Source organism: Leucoraja erinacea, chromosome 3 (genome assembly GCF_028641065.1).
Source record: "Leucoraja erinacea ecotype New England chromosome 3, Leri_hhj_1, whole genome shotgun sequence".
Classification (NCBI taxonomy): domain Eukaryota; kingdom Metazoa; phylum Chordata; class Chondrichthyes; order Rajiformes; family Rajidae; genus Leucoraja; species Leucoraja erinaceus.
Window position 1 is genome coordinate 73783084 of NC_073379.1, and position 25187 is coordinate 73808270.

Consider the following 25187-nt stretch of genomic DNA (forward strand, 5'->3'; position numbering starts at 1 on the left):
TTGTTTGTTTAATTTTATAATAGAACTGTAATTCCAAAGATAGAATAAGTGTAGGATGGGTGGAGAAGAGCAACCACATATTTTGACCGTTACTACATAATTTATCTTACGAATTCTTATTGAATGGTCTTGCTGATTTTTCTATTAACTATTCTGGTTGTTTTGTTAGTTTCCAGTTATAGTTTATATTAATCCTGTGTATTTTAAAAATTTAGTGGGACATAAAGAAGCTGAAAATATTTCTTGTGAAAAATGAAGATCAGAACATGAAACAAACACTGTTTACGAAACTGGTTGAAATAAGTGGATTGAGTAGCTTTATTTGTTGATATTGCACTTTCTTAGCTGACTACAGTGAGATTTAATCAGTATTGCTTGGAGCTATATATCAAGGACCATTAGTGGCCTGCAGTTTAAAAAGTATTGGGTACGAGCAATTTCTGATTCATTCAAAATTAAATGAACAATTGAGTAACTCTAACTTTAATTCATACTGGAAATTTCACTAAGTTCTATAATTGAAACTGGATGTTGTAATATTAGCTGTTTTAAATGCTGATTCTAATTGCATCTTAATGATTTCTTAAGTCAGACACTATTATCACACTTATAAGTAGCAGACTCTCTGTGGAATGCAATTGTTTATGCATATCTTTTTCAATTCTGCCGTTAATACAGACATTTAAGGAAGCTTATTTTTTAAAACTAAGTTCTGAAAGGTAAAGAAGAGGTGCCCAAAGTCTGTACTGATTTCCATTGAATTAGTGTGGTTAGTCTGTCTCTTTGTGTTAGTGGGTTTGAGGGAAAAAAACTTTTAATATATTTTTTTAATCCTTTACCTTAATAGCATATTTAACATGTAACAAAATATATAATTACACATTCTGAAAAGTGAAGTTAATGTAAACTGGATTTAGTTTTGATATGTCCCTCCATTCTGGTGTGCTGAAATATTACGTGAGATTGGGCATCTTCTGAATCGCCTCTACATCTGTACTCCAAATTAAATTTGTCATCTAAAATAAAAATGCAACTTAATTGCTTAGGCTGAATCTACTTGGCTAAAAAGGTTGCATTCTTTTATGTCCTCTGTCTAACCTTTCTCATTGAGAACTGTGTTTATTTCAAAATAAAATAATTATTGTTTCATTTGATATTTTTCACTTGTTTTAATTTTAAAAAATGGTGAGACAGCACACTGGCATTACAAAAGCCCAAAATATTATATTTTCCCCTCAGAAGCACATTTTCTGTTTTAAATACAAAAATGTATCAATTTCAAACATTGATTATACATTGATGGTGCAGGTGAATGAAACTTTTTGGTGCCAAGAATTGTTAAGACACATTTAAAAAGTTAGACTTTTATTCAGGTCACAGTATTAACACAGTACAGCAGCATATACAAAGAACGTGCCTCATGGCTCTGTATTATAACCTCTTTCCTGTATCTGGAACACTCAAGCCACAGCTGGAACAATACATCTCAATCAGTTCATGACACAGGAACCATTGGAGTTAGATTAACTAACTTGACCACAGGAAAATATTTGTGAACAGAAAAATCAAATTCTGGAGGAACCTGAAAATGAAAAAAAAGCCAACTTATTCCAATGTGAATTGTCATCGTTACATGTTCACACTCTAGAATTGCTTTGTATGCTTGGATTTCCTTTTTCACATCCTCTAGACTTCAGCCAATGCAACCCATTCATCATGTGGTGCTGCTTCAGTTACCTTGCTCACCTTTCTGCTATCCCACACCATTTTTAAATCTTCAGACTAAATCAAAGGCAGAATTCAGCAGGTCAGGCAGCATCTGGAGGGAATGGACAAGTGACATTTGGATCGGTCTGAAGAAGGGTTCCAACCCAAGGTTGCTGCCTGACTTGCTGAATTCCTTTTGTTTTACTCAAGATACTAGCATCTGCAGTTCCTTGGGTCTCCCATTAGATCACAGGCACTGATTTAAGGTAGACAAAAGTGCTGGAGAAACTCAGTGGGTGAGACTATCTATGGAGCGAAGGAAATAACCCAATGTTTCGGCCCGACACGTTGTCTATTTCCTTCGCTCCATGGATGGTGCCTCACCCGCTGAGTTTCTCCAGCACTTTTGTCTACCTTCGATTTTCCAGCATCTGCAGTTCCTTCTTCAACACTGATTAGCAATGAGGAACTGATTGATTATCTCAAACAACTGCTGTCTGTCTATTGTATGAGTCAGCCAGTTTGATGGCACTAGAGTTATCTATGTTCCTGCTGATTTTGATCTGGAAAAGGTGACCAGATAAAGGCAGCTGGTGTCATACCAAAAGGAGAAGAGTGAATGCTGTTTGACAATTACATAACTTAAGCCTTGTAGCACAAACTGCAATGGCTGAAACTGGAACCTGTTTTTAGATCTTCAATCTAGGGTCCTAGATTTAGTCCATTGATTTAGCCAGAACAATTTTGTTTACAAATACGGATTTTGGAATTAAAAAAACTCCTGTCTGCTGTACCCATGCATCAGTTTGTGTACAATTTATGTCTATTGCAATGGAAACCGCCTTGAGGGATTAGAATACATTTGTCCATTACGATTGCCACAAGTTGAGAAGAAAGTGTTTTCATGTTATATCCCGAAGTTGCTGTCTCTGTTCATCAGGACTAACCATTTTCCAGAAAAGTTGTTTTGGATGTGATCCTTGACAAATTTAGAACTATCCATGTCCAATGGGTACTGTGGACAGAAAAAACCTCCAGCCTGTCATTTCCACCCACAAGTCGCCTCTTGTTTAGCAAATATAGTAATGCAACATTAACTTTTTTCTCACAGGTTTCCAGTATGTCAGTGCGGCAACTTTGTTCACGCAAGAATTTTCTGATCAAGCGTGTATGAAAAGCTCACTAATTTCTGCATGTTCTTGGTCATTGTCCAACAAAATTTACAGATTCTAAATGAGTATCTAAATGCAGGGGATTCCCACTGGGATCACCAGCAAGCTCGATTTGGCCCATTGAAATCTCTCAATTCAGAGTTTGATGGAATTCAAATATTCAAGTTTGTTTAATTAATCTTAGTAATCTACAATGCATACTTTTCATTTTGAAATACTTTAAAATGTTATCACCTAAGCAGAGTCAATATACAACTGATAATATTGGCAATCTATGACTGATATACATGAAATGTTTTTATTATATGTACTTGCTTCTAATAAAAATATTAATTAAAAAAAAAAAATGTTATCTGACCTAACAAAAGCACCTCCTCACTCTCCCAGCACTTAAGGTTAAGATATATGGAAAACATTCTGAATCCAGACAATGAGCATAAGGCCAAAATTGCTAATCAGTTTATTAATAGCTGTTAATGCAGAGCTGCTGTTTTCATTCCTAACAATTCAATTTTCCCCATTTGGAATTCATTATCTTCGATGTTTGGAAGATGTGATGGTAACCAGGAGACAGCAGTGCTGCTATGGCATTCCAACCACAAGAATAACTATATGCTTGCATATATGCTTGCATATAGTGCTTAAAGAGTGCTTAGAGTTGTTTCTAAGGAAGATATGACCAAGTGAATCATATGCAAGAATCTGGTCTAGAACACCCTTCTAAGGCAGGACTTTGGTTGCCAAAGTCACATGCATAGCAGGAAGCTGACGGCAGTGGAACTGCCATTAGGTGTCACGCATGCAGGTACATTAAGGAAGACAAACATGATTTTGTTAGGGCAAGCAATTCCATCTGCTTGAGTTTTGTGACAGGCAGCAAAAAAACACCACTCGCTGCATTGACGGTTTCCCTCAGACCTTTGAGGCCTTTTGGTAAAAAAGTAATAGAACATAGGAATTGTGGCATGGTACTTTAAAGGCTGATTCTGTAATACACTGCTGGAATGAATTGGGAATCTTCTGATTTTTCTGCCTTTGTGCCTCCCTTTCAACACCATAAGGAAATCAAGGAAACAGCAAGACAAAACTGATCATGTCATGGTCACCTAATATGCATGGAACTGCTCAGAAAAGGATGAATTTTTCCTGCACGTACAGAAATTGGAATGGATACAGATGGCTGAAGATTGTGTATGACATCATTATATTGAGCATTTATAAAGTCTTTCAACTTGATAAACTTTAAGTCAAAAAGACAAAGATTAAGTGTTAAGTCAAACAACCTTAACAAACGGATCAATTCAAAACGAGTAAGCAATAAACAGTAAGATCTGATAAGTGATCAGGAATTCCACAATCTATACTTCACCAACCTTATGAGGGCCAAGGTCAATAGTAGCATCTCACCTTTCATACTACTTAAATAAATAATGCTGGCAGCATCTGTGGAAAGAGAAAAAAAGTTAAGGTTTCAGTTCAATGACTTTGACCTGAAACCTTACTTTTGTTTCTTTTCACAGATGCTGTTCGAATTGATGAGCGTTTCCAGACTTTTCTGTTTTTACTTAATTTTATTTTCCAGTTTTTTTTAAATCTCAACACAGCACAGAACATAAATCAATCCCTGAGACCAGCTGCAGTAATAATGTTGCTTCAATTTAAAGGGAATTTATGAAATTAATAAATAAATGTTTCTTTAAAGGTTTGACTAATTCTCTATGTCTTTATCATACTATTGTTCGTATTTACCTGAGATTCTTTCTTGTGCCCTCCTGCAAGCAACTTCATCACCACAATGTTAGGTTTTGCAACCGTTAGAATTTTTTTTACCTGAAAAGTAAAATTACGTAATCACATAAAAAAATAATCAAACATGGATGGAAGAATTAGCAGGCACAACCAACCAAAATGAAATATAAAATATGTTGAGCATTTGTAGCCCATATATCAAACAACAAGATAAACTGAGACATGAAGATAGACACAAAATTCTGGAATAACTCAGATAGAAGGAATGTGTGACACTTCGGGTCGAGGCCCTTCTTCAGACTGAGAGTCGGGAGAGGGAGGCAGATAAGGAAGGGCAAGGTGTTTAAAGGAGATGCGGTTCAAGGAAAATGTAGAATTGATCATTGTTAGCTAGGAGAAGCTGACAACAAAGCATACAGAGATATAATTTAATCGGGGACAGTCACACTGGTCGGAGAACTAGGAAGGGGGAGATCGGAAGATGTAGCTAGTGGTGGGATCCCGTTTGAGGGAAAGCAAGGGCATGAAGTTAATATTCATACCGCTGGCGTGTAAGCTGCCCAAACAAAATAGGAGGAGTTGTTCCTCCACTTTGCACTGGGAGTGGAGAAGGCCCAGGACAGAAAGGTCAGTATGGGAATGGGACAGGGAGTTAGAAGTGTTTAGCAACCGGTAGATCAGGTAGGGTTAGGCGGACTGAGGGGAGGCGTTCAGCGAAATGATCGCCAATATATAGGGAGTCCTCACGTGGAACAGCGGATACAGTAGGTGGGTGGAGGAAGTGCAAGTGAACCTCTGCCTCGCCTGAAAACACTGTCGGGGTTCTTGAACGGAGTCGAGGGAGGAGGTATGGGGACAGGTGTTGCATCTCCTGCGTTGCTGGGGAGGGACGAATTAACCAGGGAGTTTCAGAGGTCTCTGCGGAAAGTAGAAAGGGTTGGAGATCGGAAGATGTAGCTAGTTGTGGGATCCCGTTTGAGGTAGCGTAAATCATGGAGTATTATGTGCTGTTTTTTCAACGGCTGATGGGGTGAAAGGTGAGGACTAGGGCGACTGTCCCTATTGCAACGAGGGGAAGCAAGAGCAGAGCTGTGGGATAGAGGTGACCCTTGTGAGGGCCTCACCATCATGGCCTAGTGCAAATTGGAGGAACAGCAACTCATATTTCGCTAGGGCAGCTCACACACCAGTGGTATGAACATTGACTTCTCTAACTGAGTAACCCTTGCCTTTCCTCTCTCTTCATCCCTCCCCATTCCTAGTTCTCCGATCAGTCTGACTGTCCCCGATTAAATTTTATCACTGCTTCGTTGTCACCTTCTCCTAGCTAATGATAATCTATTCTACATTTTCCTTGATCCTCGCTCCTTTGATGTCAGAAGAAGGGCCTCGACCTGAAACGTCACCAATTCATTCTATCGAGAGATGCTGCCTGTCCCGCTGAGTTACTCCAGCATTTTGCGTCTACGGTGTAAACCTGCATCTGTAGTTCTTTCCTACACAAACGTAAGACTTTTTTTGCAGACTCTACAACATATTAATTTAGCAGTTAAACATATTTTACATTCAAAGCATCAATACCTCATTTAGAAAATATATTCCGCAGTGTCCCATACCTCATTGTCTGGATTCGGGATGTTTTCCAGTATCATCTTGGCCTGTTGGAAGTGTTTGCTGGCTGCTATGTACAAGTCAGAAGATTGAGGAGGTGGAGTGTATTTGTTTAGGTCAGACATTTCCTGTTTGATGTAATTTTACAATATTACATAATGAAGACAGGTTAATGAACATTAATCGTGTTAATCTTTACGATCTTAAGTTTGGTAGCCCCGGAAATTTGGAAGAGATGAAGTAAATATTTTTAAAATATTCATAAAACATACAGCCCTTGAATATTTTTGTTAATTAATTATTTTAATGAATAAATGTTGTTTTGCAATCAGACCAGATCAGAGGCATTCTAAAGTCTTACAATGCTTCATTCATGTCGATTGAAGGCAAGCTCTGCACCCCTCCCCTCTCCCTGACCCTGACCCAACCTGACCTCATGTCAGCATGTTCCAGGGGCAGAGCTACAGCAGTGGGTTGCTGTAGCCTAAATTAATGTTAAGGCATCACTACATGGCTCCAGGAGACTAACCGTGGGCCCATGTCCCCATACAAAGTTGTGAATAGAACCTGGGGATGAGGTGCATATATGAGCCACCATGCAGAAGATTACCCAAGATGAATTATATTCCGCCATCACATGTGCACCTTTTCATCACAGGAATCGTGAATGACATAGAGCAATAAAAGAACTATGAGGGATTAGAAAAAAAAAGAAAATCCACATAAAACGGTGGACAAAATTATTTATTTAAAAACCAAGTTAATTGAATTGAATAGATTTTACAGGCCAAGTATGTATAAATACAAGGAATTTGCCTTGCTGCTTTGCTCGCAAGCATAACACGATATACAATTAACAATTAAAAATAAAATATAATTTAAACATGCGAAGAATAAAATAAAATACCAGAGCAAAAGGAGGCTACAGACTTTTGGCAGTCGAGTAGAGCTACGGCTCATGGAAAAAAGCTGTTTTTATGTCTGGCTGTGGCAGCTATGACAGTCCGGAGTCGCCTCCCAGAGGGAAGTACAAAATAATGGGGCCAGGGTGAGAGAGTTCAGAGATTATTTTACTCGCTCGCTTCCTGGCCCTTGCAGTGTACAGTTCATCAATGGGGGGGGGCAGGTTGCAGCCAACAACCTTCTTGGCTGATCCAACGATGTGCTGCAGCCTCCGGATGTCATGCTTGGTGGCCGAGCCAAATCAGACCATGATGGAAACGTTGAGGACAGACTCTATGATGGCAGTATAAAACTGAACCATCATTGCCTGTGGCAGATTGTGTTTTCTCAGCTGCCGCAGGAAGTACATCCTCTGTTGGGCCTTTTTGACTGGAGTCGATGATGGCCTCCCATTTAAGGTCCCTGGAGATGATGGTCGAAGGAACTTAAATTACTATGGTGTCGCTGATGATGAGTAGGGACCTCTCCTAAAGTCTACAATCAATTCCACTGTCTTGAGAGCATTGAGCTCCACGTTGTTGCGAAGGCACCAGGACGCCAGCTGTGTCACTTCCTGTCTGTAGGCAGATTCCTCAAAGGTTCAAAGGTTCTTTATTAGTCATATACACCAATTGGTGCAGTGAAATGCTTATTGCCATTGCAGCACATAAAACAATACAGACATAACAATAATAAGAAATTCAAACATAAAAAACATCCCCCCACAATGGTTCCCATTATGAGGGAAGGCACAATGTCCAGTCCCCATCCCATGTCCACCCTATTTTGTCAGGCCTATTTTGGCCTCCGCAGCCGCCTTTACGATGGCCCGATGTTCCAGGCCTTTCTCGCCAGATGATGGTGCTCCGGCGTCGGGAGAATCCTCTCAGCAGCTTGGGATACTTGGAACGGCCGCTTCCTTACTCGAGACCGCGGCTTCTGAAGCCGACAGGCCGCACTGGATGGAGCTCCACCATTGGTGATCTCAGTGTGAGATCCCAGGCTCCAAATGTTAAGTTCAGCGCAGCCACCCACAGCTGGCCGTTCCACAAACCCACAGCTCCGCGATGTTTTTTACCGGCGGTCTCAGTTCACCGGAGTTCCAGCGCGGCGACCCAGGCAAGGCATCGCCCGGTCCACGATAGCGCCCCGGTGCTGTGCCGCCGCCGAAGACAAGGTTCTGGCCGGTCCCGTCAGGAAACGCCGCTCCAGGCCCGCTGGTAGGCCGCGAGGACAGGTCGAAGTTGCTGCCCGGAGAAAAGCCTCCTCTCCGACCAGGTAGGGACCCTGAAAAGCAGTTACCCCCTTCCCCCCACCCCCCACATAAAAAAGACTAGAGCTCCGAAACAAAACACTTTAGCTCACAATAAATAAAAATGAGATGAAAATAAGGACAGCTGCAGGCTGGGCAGCCATACCATACAGGACAACGCCCCACATCCTTGATCAGTCCAATCAGGGTTGTATTGTAGCAAACTTGAGAAGCTTGACAGAGGAGTCAGTGGAGGTGCAGTCGTTGGTGTAGAGAGAATAAAGACGTGGAGAGAATACGCCTTTGCTCCTATGCTGAGGGTCAGCAGGTCCAAGATGAGCTTTCCCAGCCTCACATGCTGTTTCCTGTCTGTCAGGAAGTTGGTGATCCACTGACAGAGGGGTTCAGGCACACAGCTTTAAAATTATATCTTTTAGTAGTGCTTCTTAATTAATAACTGAGCCAAACAATCTTATTTCCACAATTAAAATGCAGATTATGTAATAAACTACTGTGAAACTCTTAACTTTTGTACTCACCTTAAACTGTAGATAGTGCACTGGTGGTGGAGTAAGAACACCATTGAAAGGAGCAAATCTATGCTCATATCGAACCTGTTCACTATCTAGCTCAAATTTTGGCTTTCTCACTTTTCCATCCATATCAAAGGCTATCATTGTCTGCACAAAAAAGGAAAAATATAAATAATTACAATTCAAAATTGATATTGAACATAACCAATTGTCATAACTATAGAAAACAAGGGAAATAAATGACATATTGAATGCATTAATATGAGGTTCTGGGATCTGAGAGCTGAATCCTCAGCCCGTTCTTGGAGATTTCAGCTAAACTGGTACGAGTTTCGGAAATGGCCAGTTTCAGCAATCTCTTTCTGCAGCACTGAGTGACCAAAATTCAAACCAACTGTGTTAACAATGTTATAGCAAGACAGAACCATTGCCAATACTTTACCAGCTCAAGCTAAAGGTTGTCTCTAGCTATTCATATTCTGGCATTTGGTCCAACAGTTTCTATGGCAGAGCGATTGCCCTTGCTAATATTTTCAGGCAAGGAGGACTGTCGGAAATATTTTCTTCTCTTTATCGGTTCTTCTTGTTCTTTCTAATCTATATTTGTGTGACTCTTCTTGCTTTAGTGACCTTTAAAGCTTGGGGAATTCTGTTTGCTCTCTGTCATAGTAACCTAACATATGTAAAAAATGTCCTTACCTTATACATTCCAGCACACATATTATGATAAGCCTGGCTCAAAGTGATTTCTTTACTTAATGGTCGAACTGTATTTAAGACAAAGAAAGACCAATTAACAGTAATTAAAATGCAATTCTTCAGGTCTTATTCTCAGAAGTAAATTAAGCTTGCACTACTTTAACAAGCTTGCTACAAATGCCATTAAAATTATATTATTACCAAGATATTACCAATAAAGCCAAGCCCACCTTAGCATTAACCCACTGCAGTACTGTGCCCAAATGAAAGGCATAATTACAGTTTATTTTAAACACCTTTCTTCTTTTTCTTTGTCTTCTTGCTGCTCCTCCCTTTCTGTTGTTCTTCCATGATCCGTTCTTCTGCCATTTGAGAGGAATCAGCACGGCTCAGTGTGGATATTAACCAAGCATACAGGAATTCTGAAAGGTACCTGCAGAGCAGTATGAAACATTTTTAATATATATTTTATAAAAACAGGATGCATACTGGGAAGAACTTTTGGATATTTAGTCAAACTAAGCAACATTCAATGGATTTTCACAAAGTACTCAACAAAAAGATAAATGAGCAAATAAAAAATAGCAAATTGTACTAAATCAGCTAATATTGCGCATATTTTATATTTTTATTACCTATTATTTTTTTTTTTTATTTATTACATTACATGTCATTTGAACCTCAATGAGGCTCAAACGAAACTCCGTTTCCACAGCCATACAAGCAAAGACAATTTCCTACAGACATACACATAATTCAATTTACAAAAACATCCATCACAGTGAACCCACTGTGATGGAAGGCAAAGTCTTTTTTCTCTCCCCTGTTCTCCATTTCTCTCCCGATGTCGAAGCCCCAGGTGGGCGATGATAAGTCCCACGGTCATTTTTGAGCGATATACGGGGCGATATACGGCCCCGCTCCCGTTCTAAATGTCACGAAGTTGGAGCCCCCGGCGGGCGCTGAAATGTCCCACGGCCATGAAGCTGCGCTGGGCGATGTACGGTCCCGCTCCGGGTCGTTCCAACCCCGCAACATGGGCTAGAAAAGTCGCGTTGCGGGAGCTCCAGAAAACGGTCTCTCCACCTGGACCCGCGAGCTCCTGATGTCCCAGTCCACCGGACCTGCGGCTGCAGCTAGAGCCTCCGAGCTACGTGGTCGGGCCACAGCAGCGAGTCACCACCGCTCCCCACGCTCCGATACCGGCCAGCCCCACGATGGTAAGTCCGCAGCTCCAAAGGCTCCGTGACTGGAGCCTCCAGGTCGTTCAGGCTGGAGACCGCTCCACGGCGCTAGGCCCCAACGACAACGGAGACCTGACAGGAAAAAGGTCGGGTCTACCGTACAGGGAAGGGATTTTTACAAAGTTTCCCCCTCCCCCCCCCGCCCCCCCCACATATACACAGTCAAAAACACTATTAAAAAATACATTTAACTACATTTAACTAGACAAAAAAAAAAAGACAGACAGGCTGTAGGGGCCGCTGCAACAGTGAGTCGCGCCACCACCCGAAAATAGAAAATAGACTTTACTCAAGTCATAATAGCTGATAAAAATATAAAATATGCGCAATATTAGCTGATTTAGTACAATTTGCTATTTATGCGAGATACAAATTATGCGAGATACAAAAAGGACAAAAAGAACAAGTGGAAACTACAATTGACTGGAATGAATTTTGACCAAAATTCGGTGTTTATATTTCAATTTTGTAATCTTTGTTTACCTGTGCTTCGGTCATTATGGATATTGAATGCAAGAAATTTATTTTCCAAAATGTGATCAATGGGATCAACGTCAATTAAAATTTTTGATGAGATTTAGTTTAGTTTATAGGTACAGTGCAGACACATGTCCTACGGCCCACTGGGTTCTTGCCGATCAGCGATCCCCGCACATTAACGCTATCCTGCACATACCAGGGACAATTTATTTACATTTACCAAGCCAATTTACCTACATACCTGTACGTCTGAAGTGCGGGAGGAAACCGAAGATTTCAGAGAAAACCCACGTGGTCATGGGGAGGACACAAACTCTGTACAGACAGCACACATAGTCTGTATTGAACACCGGGTCGCGGCGCTGTAAGGCAGCAACTCTGCCACCGTGACGCCCAAGATATTTAAGAAAGTTATGGCATATTCCATGGCAGTGTACTGACTACTCTGTATCAACTGAAATATTGTAGACATTTATTCAAAACAAACTGGTTTGAATTGGGCATGCTTGGATTAAAAAGAAAAATAATGAAGGAGCATGTCCTTGGATCCTTCATACTGTTCTTCCATGTACATGAATGTAAGGGGAGCACAATGTTATACAATATGAAATATTCTGAAGGTTTAAAGCCATTATCAAATCTGTAGATAATAATCAGATTGTGTTTGCCAAATCCATCTTAGTTACCTGCATAAATTAGTTTGCACACATCTCAGTCCCTCAAAAAAACTTGAAACAGTTAAAGTAATTTATACAAACGACAGAGATTTTAAAATATTTATCATGCTTTTATTTTATATATAGTTCTCTGCCACATTTCACTCTTTAAGTCACATGAGGAATTTCAGAATCAAATTAACCATAGATTGTAATAGTAATTCTATTAAAACTTAAAAACATTTTACTTAAATAAAAATAATACTGAAACTGTACCATTGGAGCAAAATTCACCCCATTTTTCTTAATTGTGCAATGCAATATTTTACTACTTTAATTGTTCACAACTAAGCAGGGTGAAAATCAAATCTATAGCCATAAACATTTTTTATCTGAAGCTCTAAGTACCTCAAAGTAATTGTGCAAAATAAAAACACCTGCAATTATATACTTTGATGGTAGTTAATTTTTCATACCAGTACACATAGTAGTACTCATGCATGCTGTAAAGTTCCAATTCAAAGCCACTCAACAGGTATTGGATCATGATCCGAAGGTTATGGTAGAGAATCCAGGTGCCCAAACATGCAAGATGTTGCCTTTGTGGTTCCTGTTTCAGTAACATGCTATGGAGTGCTGCATCCACCTTCTCTGCCTGCAAGCAAGAGTAGATTTTCAAATTAAGTGATAAGTCGGTACCTTGACTGATATATTCCTCATTTTACATGATGTCATCACTAAGCCAATTCCCAAATATATCGGACAACCTAATAGAATCATAAAGTGATACAGTGGAAACAGGCCCTTCGGCCCAACATGCGCACACTGGCCAACATGTCCCCAGCTACACTAGTCCCACCTGCCTGCGCTTGGTCCATATCCCTCCAAACCCGTCCTGTCCATGTATCTATCTAACTCTTAAACGCTGGGATAGTCCCAGCCTCAACTACTTCATCTGGCAGCTTGTTCCATACACCCACCACCCTTTGTGTGAAATAGTTACCCCTCAGATTCCTCTAAAACCTTTTCCCCATCACCTTGAACCTATGTCCTCTGCTCCTTGATTCCCCTACTCTGGGCTAAAGAATCTGTGCATCTACCCAATTTATTCCTCTCATAATTTTATACACCTTTATAAGATCACTCCTCATCCTCCTGCGCTCTAAGGAATAGAGACCCAGCCTACTAGTCCTGGCAACATCTTCGTAAATCTTTTCTGAACCCTTTCAAGCTTGACAATATCTTTCCTATAACATGGTGCCCAGAACTGAACACAATATTCTAAATGCGGTCTCACCAACGTCTTATACAACTGCAACATGACCTCCCAACTTCTATTCTTAATGCTCTGACTGATGAAGGCCAATGTGCCAAAAGCCTTTTTGACCTCATCTACCTGCAACTTCAAGGAACCATGCACCTGCACTCCTAGATCCCTCTGCTCTACAACATTCCCCAGAGGTCTACCCTTCACTGTGTAGGTCCTGCCCTTGTTAGACGTCCCAAAATGCAACACCTCACACTTCTCTGTATTAAATTCCATCAACCGTTCCTCAGCCCACCTGACCAATCGATACAGATCCTGCTGCAATCTTTCACAACCATCTTCACTATCTGCAAAACCACCCACTTTTGTATCATCAGCAAACTTGTTAATCTTGCCCTGTATGTTATCCAAATCATTGATGTAGATGGTAAAAAGTAACGGGCCCAGCACCGAAGCCTGAGGCACACCACTAGTCACAGGCCCCCAGTCCGGGAAGCAACCTTCCACCATCACCCTCTACTTCCTTCCATGGAGCCAATTTGCTATCTATTCAGTTATCTCGCCTTGTGTCTATGATTATCGGAAAGAATTTTATTAGCTTATTAAAAAGCTTTTTCCCTTCTCTTAGCACTGTTCTACTTTCCCATCTGTTTTCTATATTCTCCATGTTTTTATATGTGAGGAGATTGTTTTCACTCTTGTTTGGTTAACAATTACATCTAATGTTTACGTGCTAAAGACACTAATTAGCACACCACATGAAAGTACTGCACAGTTCAGACAACTCTGAATGACTTTGGAAGTTTTACTATGTGATTACAATATTTCACAAATGTGTGTACTTTCAGATCCCTGCCCTGTGCTTCCTGTATTTGTAGCTTCTTAGGGTGGGGCCTTTCTGAGGTAGTGATCGAGACTGTCTTGGAATAGCAGAGGCAAATTTTAAATAAATAATTCTCACGTAAAAGTCAGCCTGTCTGTTCAGAAAGAGAGGTGAACCATTGATCTGTCTGGCTGGGTGTATGGTCCGGTCCCAGAAGTACGTCTGATCTTGCACCGAGTGGCTTATCACAAATATAGGGGCAAACATTGATAGGGCAATTGTCCTCTGCAAATAGAGTCAGACAGCATGGAAACAGGCCATTTGGCCCAAATCAAGATGCCCCATCTAAGCTAGTTGCCCATCCATTGGTCCATGATTGGGCCATATCCCTCTGCACTTAAAAACTCTGTCACCTTAACTATTCCCCTCATGATTTTATACACCTCTTTAAAATCGCCCATCAACTTCCTGCATTCCAAGGAACAAAGTCCTCGCCTGCCCAATATCTCCCTATAGTTCAGCCCCTCATATTCTGGCAACATCCTTGTAAATCTTCTTTACATTCTTTCCAGCTTAATGACTTCCTTCCTATAGCAGAGTGACCAAAACTAAACACTGTTCTCCAAGTGTGGCCTTACCAACGTCTTGCACAACTGTAACATAATGTCCCAACTTCTATACTCAAGAGAGAAACCAGGAACTGCAGGTGCTGGTTTATAAACAAAACCAACAACTGTAGCTCCTTGTTTCTCCATTTTACTGCTCCACTGCCAAATCTCCTCAAGATATCCCTACATTGAAGTTCTCCTCCTCTGACGAATTGTCCTGTCTCTACAGTTTGCTCTGAAATATCCAGAGGTCATAAAAGGTAACGAAAGACCTCTTAATTTTGTTTTTTGTGGATATTACCTCATCTTGGAGAGTGGCAAATTCCTCCAGAATGTGACCGAGTTTATCTCTTTGCCGAGCTCTGTTATGTCCATGAATCTGGATTAAACTGCAAAACGGCTGCAAACATATAAAAACAGTAAATAGTTTTACTGTTATAAAATCCTCAACTACTGGAATCAGTGCATTTGAGATTCCAGTAACCAGCAGAGGCTTTCTCTCTTAATCCACATTTTAAAAAAATATATATATATATAAATTATAATTGTACTTTTAGACTTTATACTCTGTTGATTAAATTTCTCTTCCTCCCAAAATCACCTCTATCCAAGAGATGGGAAGAACAAAAACCTGGAACTCCAATGATATAATCCAAGTGCAAGTCATTTTTTCTTCTTATTCAGTATAGCTTATTGTCTTATCTTTGTTTAGTTAATTGTAGCAAATGACAAATGAAAAATTGTTTTACTGAAAATCACAAGCAAGAACTAAAATGTGATTACTCTAACACAGAAGACAATGTAGCTTCTGTGGCAGAGAATTCCAGAGATTCACCACTCTCTGTTTGAAACATTTTTTACACAGAGAGTGGTGAATCTCTGGAATTCTCTGCCACAGAAGGTAGTCGAGGCCAGTTCATTGGCTATATTTAAGAGGGAGTTAGATGTGGCCCTTGTGGCTAAAGGGATCAGGGGGTATGGAGAGAAGGCGGGTACAGGATACCGAGTTGGATGATCAGCCATGATCATATTGAATGGCGGTGCAGGCTCGAAGGGCCGAATGGCCTACTCCTGCACCTATTTTCTATGTTTCTATGTAGCCTTCGGTTTTTGATGCAACGCTATTTGCCATCAAACAGGGTGCCTTGATTTCCAAAAGTACCAAACCAGTACTAATCTCTATATAAAAAACTCTTACATACAGATGTCAAGACAGAAAATAAAATTTGAGAATATTCTAATTTATAAAAATACTCATGAGACATTCCTATATTTTTGAATACCTATGTACATAAACATCATAATCTAGAAACAAAGCAACTCATATATATTCTCTTTCCATAGTAATACTAAAAAGTGTGTGTTTGATTTAACTGCTCATAAAAATTGATAATGTTCTGAAGAAAACAGATTTACCAAATGTTATTAAATGGAAATTGATTTTTTTTATGAAGAACACAAAATGCTGAAGTAACTAAGCAGGTCAGGCAGCATCTCTCAAGCACATGGGTAGGCGAAGTTTTGGGTCGAGATCCCTCTTCAGACTGATTTTTTTTGTTGGACTCTGTCAAACAATTTCACTCGATATTAATGCCACATGTTTTAAATGAAATAAAAATGACAGCTAACTAGGTTAGCTTTACAAGTTAATGCTGAGCACAGGTCAAATGTTTCAAACTTAATATCTGATCCATTCCAATTATATAATTCTATTCAGTCCAGCAGAATGGCCAGTTCCTGCTTCTCATACTTAGCTAGATTCCTACTGGAAAACCGTGTAAAATTTGGATTACAGAATGGGAGTGATTCTAACCTCCCACCACGCTCCTCTGTCCTTGCATATCAGACACATAAACAAACATGTGTGTGCTTGCCCGTACACTTGCCCAATAAAACAGTTCATTGACATTCATTTTTTAATCGTGTACATGAAGAAAGTTGCTTAGGCTGCTTAAGCAAAAGCCTGTCCATGTCCAAGAAATATTTAAGAAACAATTTGGAAGGAGACACCAGAAGCAACAGAAGGAATTTTTAATGATCATTGTGAACAGTATGAACTTAAAAAAAGTCTGTTACCACAATATTTGAAGAAAATGTATTATTAAACATTGAATGAAATGATTAATAAAGAACCATTCTCTAATAAAACCATTGATGATTACTTACCCTTACACAGTGAGTAACAAACGAGTCAATGTAATCTTTAGCTTGATGATTATTATAAAGGCAACACCTGAAATGACCAAAGATGAATGATTAGTGTCACTCTATTTTTACAATTCAAGATTCAAGTTCATATGGTAGTGGTTCAAAGTTCACAAACACCTTACTTGATGTGGTTGTTAAACTAACTATTATTTTCTTAATATAAAGTTACATATCCAAAAATAAAAAGCTGCTGGAAAATTCCAAAATGTAATCATTGCTGATATTGTATAGCTGATCTTTTAATATCCAAAGATAGTTGAGAAACATTGTCTTATATCATCTCACATCACATGTTAATAAACAAACAACAGTTGTCTTCTCAATTTAGATTTTGAATCAACAAAACGGTCTGACTAGCTAAATACTTCTTGAGTAGGGACTTGTTTGAACAGTGTATGTATACTATCAAGGTATTTGATGTGTACTATTGCTTTAGTAAAACACCACTTTATCATAATGAGAACCATTGTTCTATAATATAATAAAAAGCTTTCCCTTTCCTCTACTTGAAGATGATAACTGGTTGGGGCTTCAGTTGCGCAGTACCTCCAAGTTGGATTTGTCAAGTGGAAGTCCACACACCAAAGCCAATATGTTTTCTGGGGTGGATGACAAGAGGGTGGAGTTTCAAGCAAGTGTTACCAGGCTTTGGTAGGTTTGCTGGATGGATGTCAGTGCAATTGAAAGCATGGCTTCCAATTGGATAGGGAGCACCCTGTTAAGAGGCAAATGGACCAGATAGTTCTGGCGCATAATCTCAGGGTAGGGAGTGGTTCAAAGGTACAGGAGCTGGGTTTACTGTGCAGGGTGGGAAGAAGGATTCCGGCTCATCCTGGCTCACAAGGAATTCTATGAGGCACTTACCTTCTCCCCACATTGTTCTTGCCTCAATGCAGCTGCTGGCTTCCCCAAGGCCTAGGAAATTCTGCTGTGCACAGTAAATCTGCAATGCAGATCAAATCAGAGTCCTCCAACCTAATTAAATATAGTTAACATGCCAACTCATTATCTGAGAGTGCCCCCAACCACCCTCGCCATTACCACACCCTTGTTCCACCTCTATTGAATCAAAATTTCCAGGTTGAGCCCATCTTCTGGTCATGCCCAGATTCACTCATTTAATTCCAAATCAAACTCCACTTTCATTCTAAAACTCCAGCAGCTCCTTTCAGAGTTTGATAGCCCCTTCCATAACTGATGATGTCACTCCTGCACTCAACATAACCTCACATTTGGAAAGGTCTTGAATAAGGGCAATAAGTTATTCTCCTCCCTTGTTGTTGAGGAGGAACTCAGTGATTAATGACAGTTCCCCAGGTCCAGTCAGGTTAGCACAGTGGATTTTGAAGGTAGAGGGTCAATATTTGTGTCAGTGAATGGCAGGTTCTTAGCCCCAAGTACTATTTCTCTTTAGTGGACTAGGCTTATGCCTATTGGTAGAATTTCAAAATCTACTAATCATGCCAAATCTTTATACCAAGCATTAGTAATTAATGGGCAGCACGGTGGCGCTGCGGTAGAGTTGCTGCCTTACAGCAAATGCAGCGCCGGAGACCCAGGTTCGAGCCCGACTACGGGTGCTGTCTGTACGTTCTCTCCGTGACCTACATGGGTTTTCTCAGAGATCTTCAGTTTCCTCCCACAACTCCACAGACGTACAGGTGTGCAGGTTAATTGGCTTGGTAAATGTAAAAATTGTCCCTAGTAGGCGTAGGACAGGATTAATATGCGGGGATTGCTGGTCGGCGTGGACCTGGTGGGCCGAAGGGCCTGTTTCTGCGCTACATCTCTAAACTAAATTAAACTAATAGAAAATTAACAAATCCTGTTAGAAGAAAATGTCGGATTTAGTTGACTCCAGTGACTAGTTACATCAATACCTGGAACAATAATACTGCCCAGCTTGAGTAGCCTTGAACAATATCCTTATTACCTACTGCTATAGCAAATAAAACAATTGTGACAGAATCCAGCTGTGCAATCCAGTAATATACCAACGGCTGCTAACCATCAAATAAAATAGTGAAATATATATGAAGATAAAATTCTTCCAAGAATCAATCAAAATGTCACAAATAAAAAACTTAGCTATGCAGCAGAAAATTCACATTCTACACAAAATTCCAACAAATGCAGTGTTAAGAAATTTGTGTAGATATACATTTGTTTGCATATTTATATCCAGCTCTATTTAACCTTGGAAAATGATAAAAGGCAAAAAGGAATAGTATTACTAGAATGCATTCCAAGATAATATCATTACCAAGCTAGCTATGATTGGGCTTTCAACACTTAAAAAACATATGGTGTCACAATTTATATGTTAACACATCACGTATTCTAGTTGTTAGGAGGCAATATTGAAGTAATAATTTTCTCTGATGGAATTAGGAAAATGAAATATGAAAAATGGCGGCTTTGATGAAATTTTTTAACCCATATGGAAGAGATGCTAAGCAGAATGTCAAAAGCATATACTGGAAATATGAAAGAAAACCAGAAAATGCTGAAATAATCAGCAGCTCATGCATTATCTACAAAGAGAGTTTAATATTTAACTCAATAACCTATCATAAAACTAGCCAGAATTGAGAGTGAACCTGCCTGCATACCAAGGATCAAAATTAATCTGTTTTTTTAAATGTAAGACGACAAGCAAGAAATTAAAAATAACTGTAGATACTGGAAATATGAAAAAGCTAAGCATCCTGGCAAATCTTTCACCTAAAATGTTGAAAGATTTTCTTTCCACAAAAGCTTCTTGACCTGCTGTCAGGCACGTGCCATGAGTAATTACTCAGGGTAGGCAGTCAGCTGCTTTTAAAAAATCTTAAACCGCGTATGCGCAGATTGTTTTCCTCTCCATAAGCTGTCAGTCGACTTTTATAAAGTAATTTGTCTTCAAAAGCCATATCTCTTAATAAAGTACCGTATTTCCCGGCAATGAAGATGCACCTGCGTCGAAGACGCACCCCCATTTTGAGATGCTAAATTTTGATAAAAGGCTGGCGGGACATAGAATTTCTCACGCTCAAAAAAATAAATAAATAAAAATAAAGAAAGTAACAATTCAATTTGCCCAAGGCTTCCAAACCTCCTCCATTCTGAATTACTGAATGGGTGGGGGGGGGGGTGGAGGGTGACGGCAGGTGGAGGGAGATGGTGGGAAAAACGGGAGCACACCAGGACAAATTGAATCAGTTGTGATCTTATTGAATGACAATACTAGTTCAAGGGACCAATTGGGGGAGATTTCCTTTCACAGCGTGTGGGGTCTGGCCCAGTACAGCACGGGCAGGAGCGTTGAGAAGGAGGGGGTCAGGGATCATACCAACAACTCACTCACCGCTGCCGTGGTGCTCCGGGCGCGGAGCCACTGCATTGTGGCTGGGGTGGGAAGTCGCTCAGGTGGGTGCGAGCGGCCGCCGGGACCTCAGTGCCTTCTGCCGGCCCGCTCACCTCTGGCCGTGCTCTCTGTCTGAACACCTCTCTTGCCGCTCACCGGTCTCGCTCATGTCAGCCGCTTCTCGCAAATCCTTAAAATCCGACTGCCGCCGGGAGCAGGACATGGCCTCACTTGCCGCGCTGGGTGATACTGCATGGCATTCACTGCCCGGTTGGTCCGTGTCTTTCAATGTAGACCAGATCAAGAGCGGGTCAGCGGGCGATAGATAACAGGACAGCGGGTGATGGAGCTTACTCCTGTGTCAGCGCGATCAAAGGACCAATAGAGGTTACTCGCGCTGATACAGGAGTAAGCTCCATCGTCCGCTGACCAGCTCTTGAGCTGGTCCCCTCACTGTCCGGCCTACATTGGAAGACACGGACGGGGCATTGAATGCCATGCAGTATCATCCAGCGCAGCAAGTAAAGCCAGGTCCTGCTCCTGGCAGCAGTCGGAATTTAAGGATTTGTGGGAAGCGGCTGACATGAGCAAGGCTGGCGAGCGGCAGGAGAGAGGTTTTCAGACGGAGAGCACTGAGAGATGAGCGGGCCGGCAGAAGGCGCTGAGTTGGCGGCCGGTTCCGCTGTCCGGTCCCGGCGGCTACTCTCAGCCACCCCCCTCCCCGGCCACAATACTGTGAGTGCAGCGGCAAGTGAGTTGCTGGCATGATCCCTGATCCTCTCCTTCTCAACGCTCCTGCCCTCCATGCAACTTTACCTCTGGCCACTCCCCACACGCTCCCCCCCACCCCCCCTGCGGCACTGTCTGTTTACAGCCGCTTCCCACTTTACAGTCGCTTCCCATCAGCTGCCAGCAATGAGGGATAGACTTGGCTATTTCTCAGTACAGCAACATCGTTCTTGATGTTGCTGTACTAGGGGTTAGCCAAGTCTATCTTTCTTGGCTGACAACCTAACCTTCGACCTCCAAAGTAAATGCGGGTAAATTTTCATGCCTTATTTTTGGGTAAAAAAAATAACATCTTCATTGCCGGGAAATACGGTATTTATAAACATATAGCTCAAAGAAATTTACGTACCACATTTTTTGTACACAAATTCCATTCTTCTCTCTTTGTTTCTTTAGATACGCTTAAGATAATGACAATCCATGTTTGAAAAACCCGCCAAGAAACTTGCGCTGCGCGTGCACAGTAGGCTGCTGCGAAGCACATGCACGCAGTCCACGGTGCAAAGGCAGAATTTCAGCTGCCTTCTGCTTCGCTTGTGGTGAAGGCTTGAAGCAGCATCGATGGCACGCGAGCTGCACATACTTTCGCGTATTACATGTACTGCAGATGAAAGACACGGGAGATTTATGCCTACCCAAGAGATAGATCTCTTATGTAGGCATAATTCTCCCGTGCCTTTACTATTTATATTTAATAATTACCATTTTATAATTTTAGCCAGGGTAGGCACTGCCTACCTTGCCTACCCTGATGGCATGTGCCTGCCTGCTTTGCACTTCCAGCACTTTCTGGCTTCAAGTATAGATTATACAATAACGTATTGCATTTTTGAAATCAATCTGCGATGGAACAGTTTAATACAAAAAAGTATTTGTCCATAATGCAGCTCATGCTAGAAAATGGGAAGAATACTGCTCTTTAGAAAGGTTACTATATTTTATTTACTCACTTGGATGAAAGCACAGGAGGACTGACAAAGTATTTCAAAGCATCTTTTATCATGTCCTGCATCAAATGTGTACCAAATACCTTCTTATTATCCACCAAGAATGTTGCCTGTAAAATAAATATTGTGACTATACCCTCTCTGCTACTAACAACTATATCTATTCTTAGTTTTAAGGATGTTTATTCAAAATGAAAAATTTGCTTTGAAAATGTGCAAATAATCTAATAGTTTAAATGTATCTCAAATATGTCAAATGAAAACAGTTAAGTATTATATGCTTAACTTTTAACATTTAAAAAATATTAATATGCTTGTTTTTGATAATGGGTAATAAGCAACTATAAAGAATAAAATCATTAGGACAGTCCAAACTGAACAAAAGCATACATACATACCTGCAACAAAGATCTCGAGAGGACACAAGGTGACTGTTCACTAAATTCACAGAAGAAGTCCTACAAAATAAAGCTTTTTTTAAAAATTACTAACATCCTGATATAGTGTCCCTTTAAAAAAAAAACCCATCTTAATATATTAATAGCATAACTTTTATGGCATGTCTTTCTGAATATTGCAAAATTCTTAAAATAACTTTGGAGATATTATTTCCATTTGTTTTAAAACAGCATTGTTTATCAAACAAAATGTAGGGAAAATTGACGAGGTCATTCAGTAAATGTGAAGAGAAAAGTTATTAATTTAACAGTAAACATTCTTAAAGAGTGCAATTTAAACTAGCATTGGCTGTGTATCCAATCTATAATTACTATGTTGTTGTGCAGTCTGTGAACCACTATTACCAAATAAATGAAAAATAAATCGCAGTTATCTGAACATAATAGAAATCTTGCACTTACCAAAATATTATGCAAATTTGTCAAGTTCACAACCTCACAGACCATTTTTATTCGCTCTATAAGTTTAGCAAAATAGTTGACCATATCTTCCCGTTTTATAATTTTTGCATAGCGAGGAAACGTCGGAGGAAGCAATCTTTGATTGACTAGAGGTTCAAATCCCATCATTATCGGGTGATCTAGCAAACAAAAGTGTACGATCATTGTCTTAGCTTCATATATTCGTAGTTCGAAAACATAATTGAAAGCTTAAAACTGAAAATAGTAAGATATTATTCTCATGTACTAACCTAGGAAGCTTTAGGTAAACAGGAACACTTCACATTTAGGATCAACAGACCAAGATAAATGCACGTTCCAAACAGTCATTGAGTTCATTAGCCAAATTACACCATGATATGACACAGTACACACTGAGGAAGTAATTTTACACCCAAAATCATGAGCCAATAATTTGCCCCAAAAAAAGCAAATTAGTTGCATGTTTTGGATAATTTTCTTAAAGTAGCACAGTTTTATTATTCAGGTAATGAAAATGGGCATGATTGGTTCAATATTATTTCATTCTTGATATTGAAATACCTATCGAAAACAAAATAGAAAAAAAATAGCACTTTCCCTTCTCTTGATATGCTAGCATTTTCAACATCCTTTTTAGTCAAAGAGAAGAGTTCTTAAAAATATGATACACAATTATAGTGTGCAAAATATTTATTACCTCCTTTTGTAGTATCATTTTGGGCCTGAATACCATGGTGGATAGAATTTTGTATAGCAGGTAAAAGATCTGCAGCTTGGGTCATAAGTTTCTGAGCTTCACTCACCGCACTCATCTATTACATTAATAAAAAAACAAATGAACAAAATTCAGTTACAATCTTTATTTTCCTTTCAAGCGTTGCTTACGATACCACTGATCTTTCCGAAAAGAAACACCGTGCAATGCACCAACACCAATGAAAGACTATAGATTCTATCGGAATTCTCAATCCATGCTATCAAAGTTATTCTACCATGCTATTATGCAGCTAATTGGCAAGTAGTAAATTACACACAATGTGGGGGATCATTTTCCATCCTCTACATAGTCAAGACTCAAGAGTGTTTTATTGTCATGTATCCTGGACGGGACAATGAAATTCTTACTTGCTGCAGCACAACAGAATATGTGAATATGTAAACATTGTATATAACGGGGAAAAAAAGAAAATGTTCAATAAATAACAAATATAGTACAAATAATAATAGTCTTTTGCAGTTCAGAGCTCATAGCTTATTCGTTGTGTTTAATAGCATGATGGCTGTGGGGAATTAGCTGTTTCTGAACCTGGCATTATAGTCTTCAGGCTCCTGTACCTTCTTCCTGATGGCAGTGGTGAGATAAGTGTGTGGCCAGGATGGTGTTGTTCCTTGATGATTTTGGCTGCCTTTTTGAGGCAGCGAATACGATAGATCCTTTCGACGGTGCAGAGGTCAAAGCCGATGATGGACTGGGCAGTGGTCACAACCTTTTTAGTCTTTTTCGCTCCTGGAAGTCTTTTTTTTTTTCGCTCCTGGAAGTTCAAGTTGCCGAACCAGGCCACGATGCAACCGGTCAGAATGCTCTCTACCGTGCACCTGTAGAAGTTTGGGCAAATCCTCTTCGACATGCCGAATCTCCGTAATCTTCTCAAGAAGTAGAGTCGCTGATGTGCCTTCTTTATAATTGCATCGGTGTGCTGGGTCCAGGAAAGATCTTCTGATATATGCACGCCCGGGAATTTGAAGTTGTTGACCATCTCCACCATCGTCCCATTGATATAAACAGGATTGTGTTTCCTCATCATTCCCCAATAAAGTCCACAATCAGTTCCTTGGTCTTACTGATATTGAGAGCCAGGTTGTTGTGCTGGCACCATTTGGTCAGTCGGTCAATCTCACTTCTATAATCTGACTCGTCCCCATCTGTGATTCATCCAACCACTGTGGTGTCATCGGCGAACTTGGAGTTTGCACTATGACCGGCTACGCAGTTATGGGTATAGAGTGAGAAAAGCAGGGGGCTGAGCACACAGCCTTGAGGTGCTCCCTAATTGTTACTGAGGATGAAGTGGTTCCTCCTATTCGAACAGACTGTGGTCTGTGGATGAGGAAGTCGAGGATCCAATTGCAGAGGGATGCGCAGAGGCCCAGTTCCATGAGCTTGGCAACCAGCTTGGAAGGGAAGATGGTATTAAACGCCAAGCTGTAGTCTATTAACAACAGCCTGGCGTAGGTGTTTTTATTGTCCAAGCGGTCCAGCGCAAAGTGGAGAG

General features: G+C 40.3%; 2 protein-coding genes across 4 annotated transcripts in view; one reads left to right on the top strand and one right to left on the bottom strand.

Annotated features, from left to right (window-relative positions):
• LOC129695729 (Golgi membrane protein 1-like) overlaps positions 1–1151 on the top strand; it is a 42768-nt gene extending 41617 nt beyond the window's left edge. For both annotated transcript variants that reach the window (XM_055632942.1, XM_055632941.1), the window contains one exon: positions 216–1151. The gene's annotated coding sequence lies outside the window, so the exon portion shown is untranslated. The remainder of the gene's footprint in view (positions 1–215) is intronic.
• Positions 1152–1348: 197 nt separating this feature from the next.
• Positions 1349–25187, bottom strand: part of naa35 (N-alpha-acetyltransferase 35, NatC auxiliary subunit) — a 55649-nt gene continuing 31810 nt past the window's right edge. Inside the window, exons 11-23 of one of the 2 annotated variants that reach the window (XM_055632940.1) lie at positions 23612–23726; positions 22894–23072; positions 22432–22491; positions 22037–22143; positions 16910–16976; positions 15045–15143; positions 12522–12700; positions 9962–10098; positions 9666–9733; positions 8973–9113; positions 6242–6367; positions 4629–4707; positions 1349–1582 (exon numbers count right to left, since the gene is read on the bottom strand). In XM_055632940.1, the coding sequence (XP_055488915.1) occupies positions 4678–4707; positions 6242–6367; positions 8973–9113; positions 9666–9733; positions 9962–10098; positions 12522–12700; positions 15045–15143; positions 16910–16976; positions 22037–22143; positions 22432–22491; positions 22894–23072; positions 23612–23726 (1308 nt within the window). In that variant the 3' untranslated portion in view covers positions 1349–1582; positions 4629–4677. Of the gene's footprint in view, positions 1583–4628; positions 4710–6241; positions 6368–8972; positions 9114–9665; positions 9734–9961; positions 10099–12521; positions 12701–15044; positions 15144–16909; positions 16977–22036; positions 22144–22431; positions 22492–22893; positions 23073–23611; positions 23727–25187 lie in introns of both variants that reach the window. The other variant, XM_055632939.1, reaches the window with a different exon arrangement.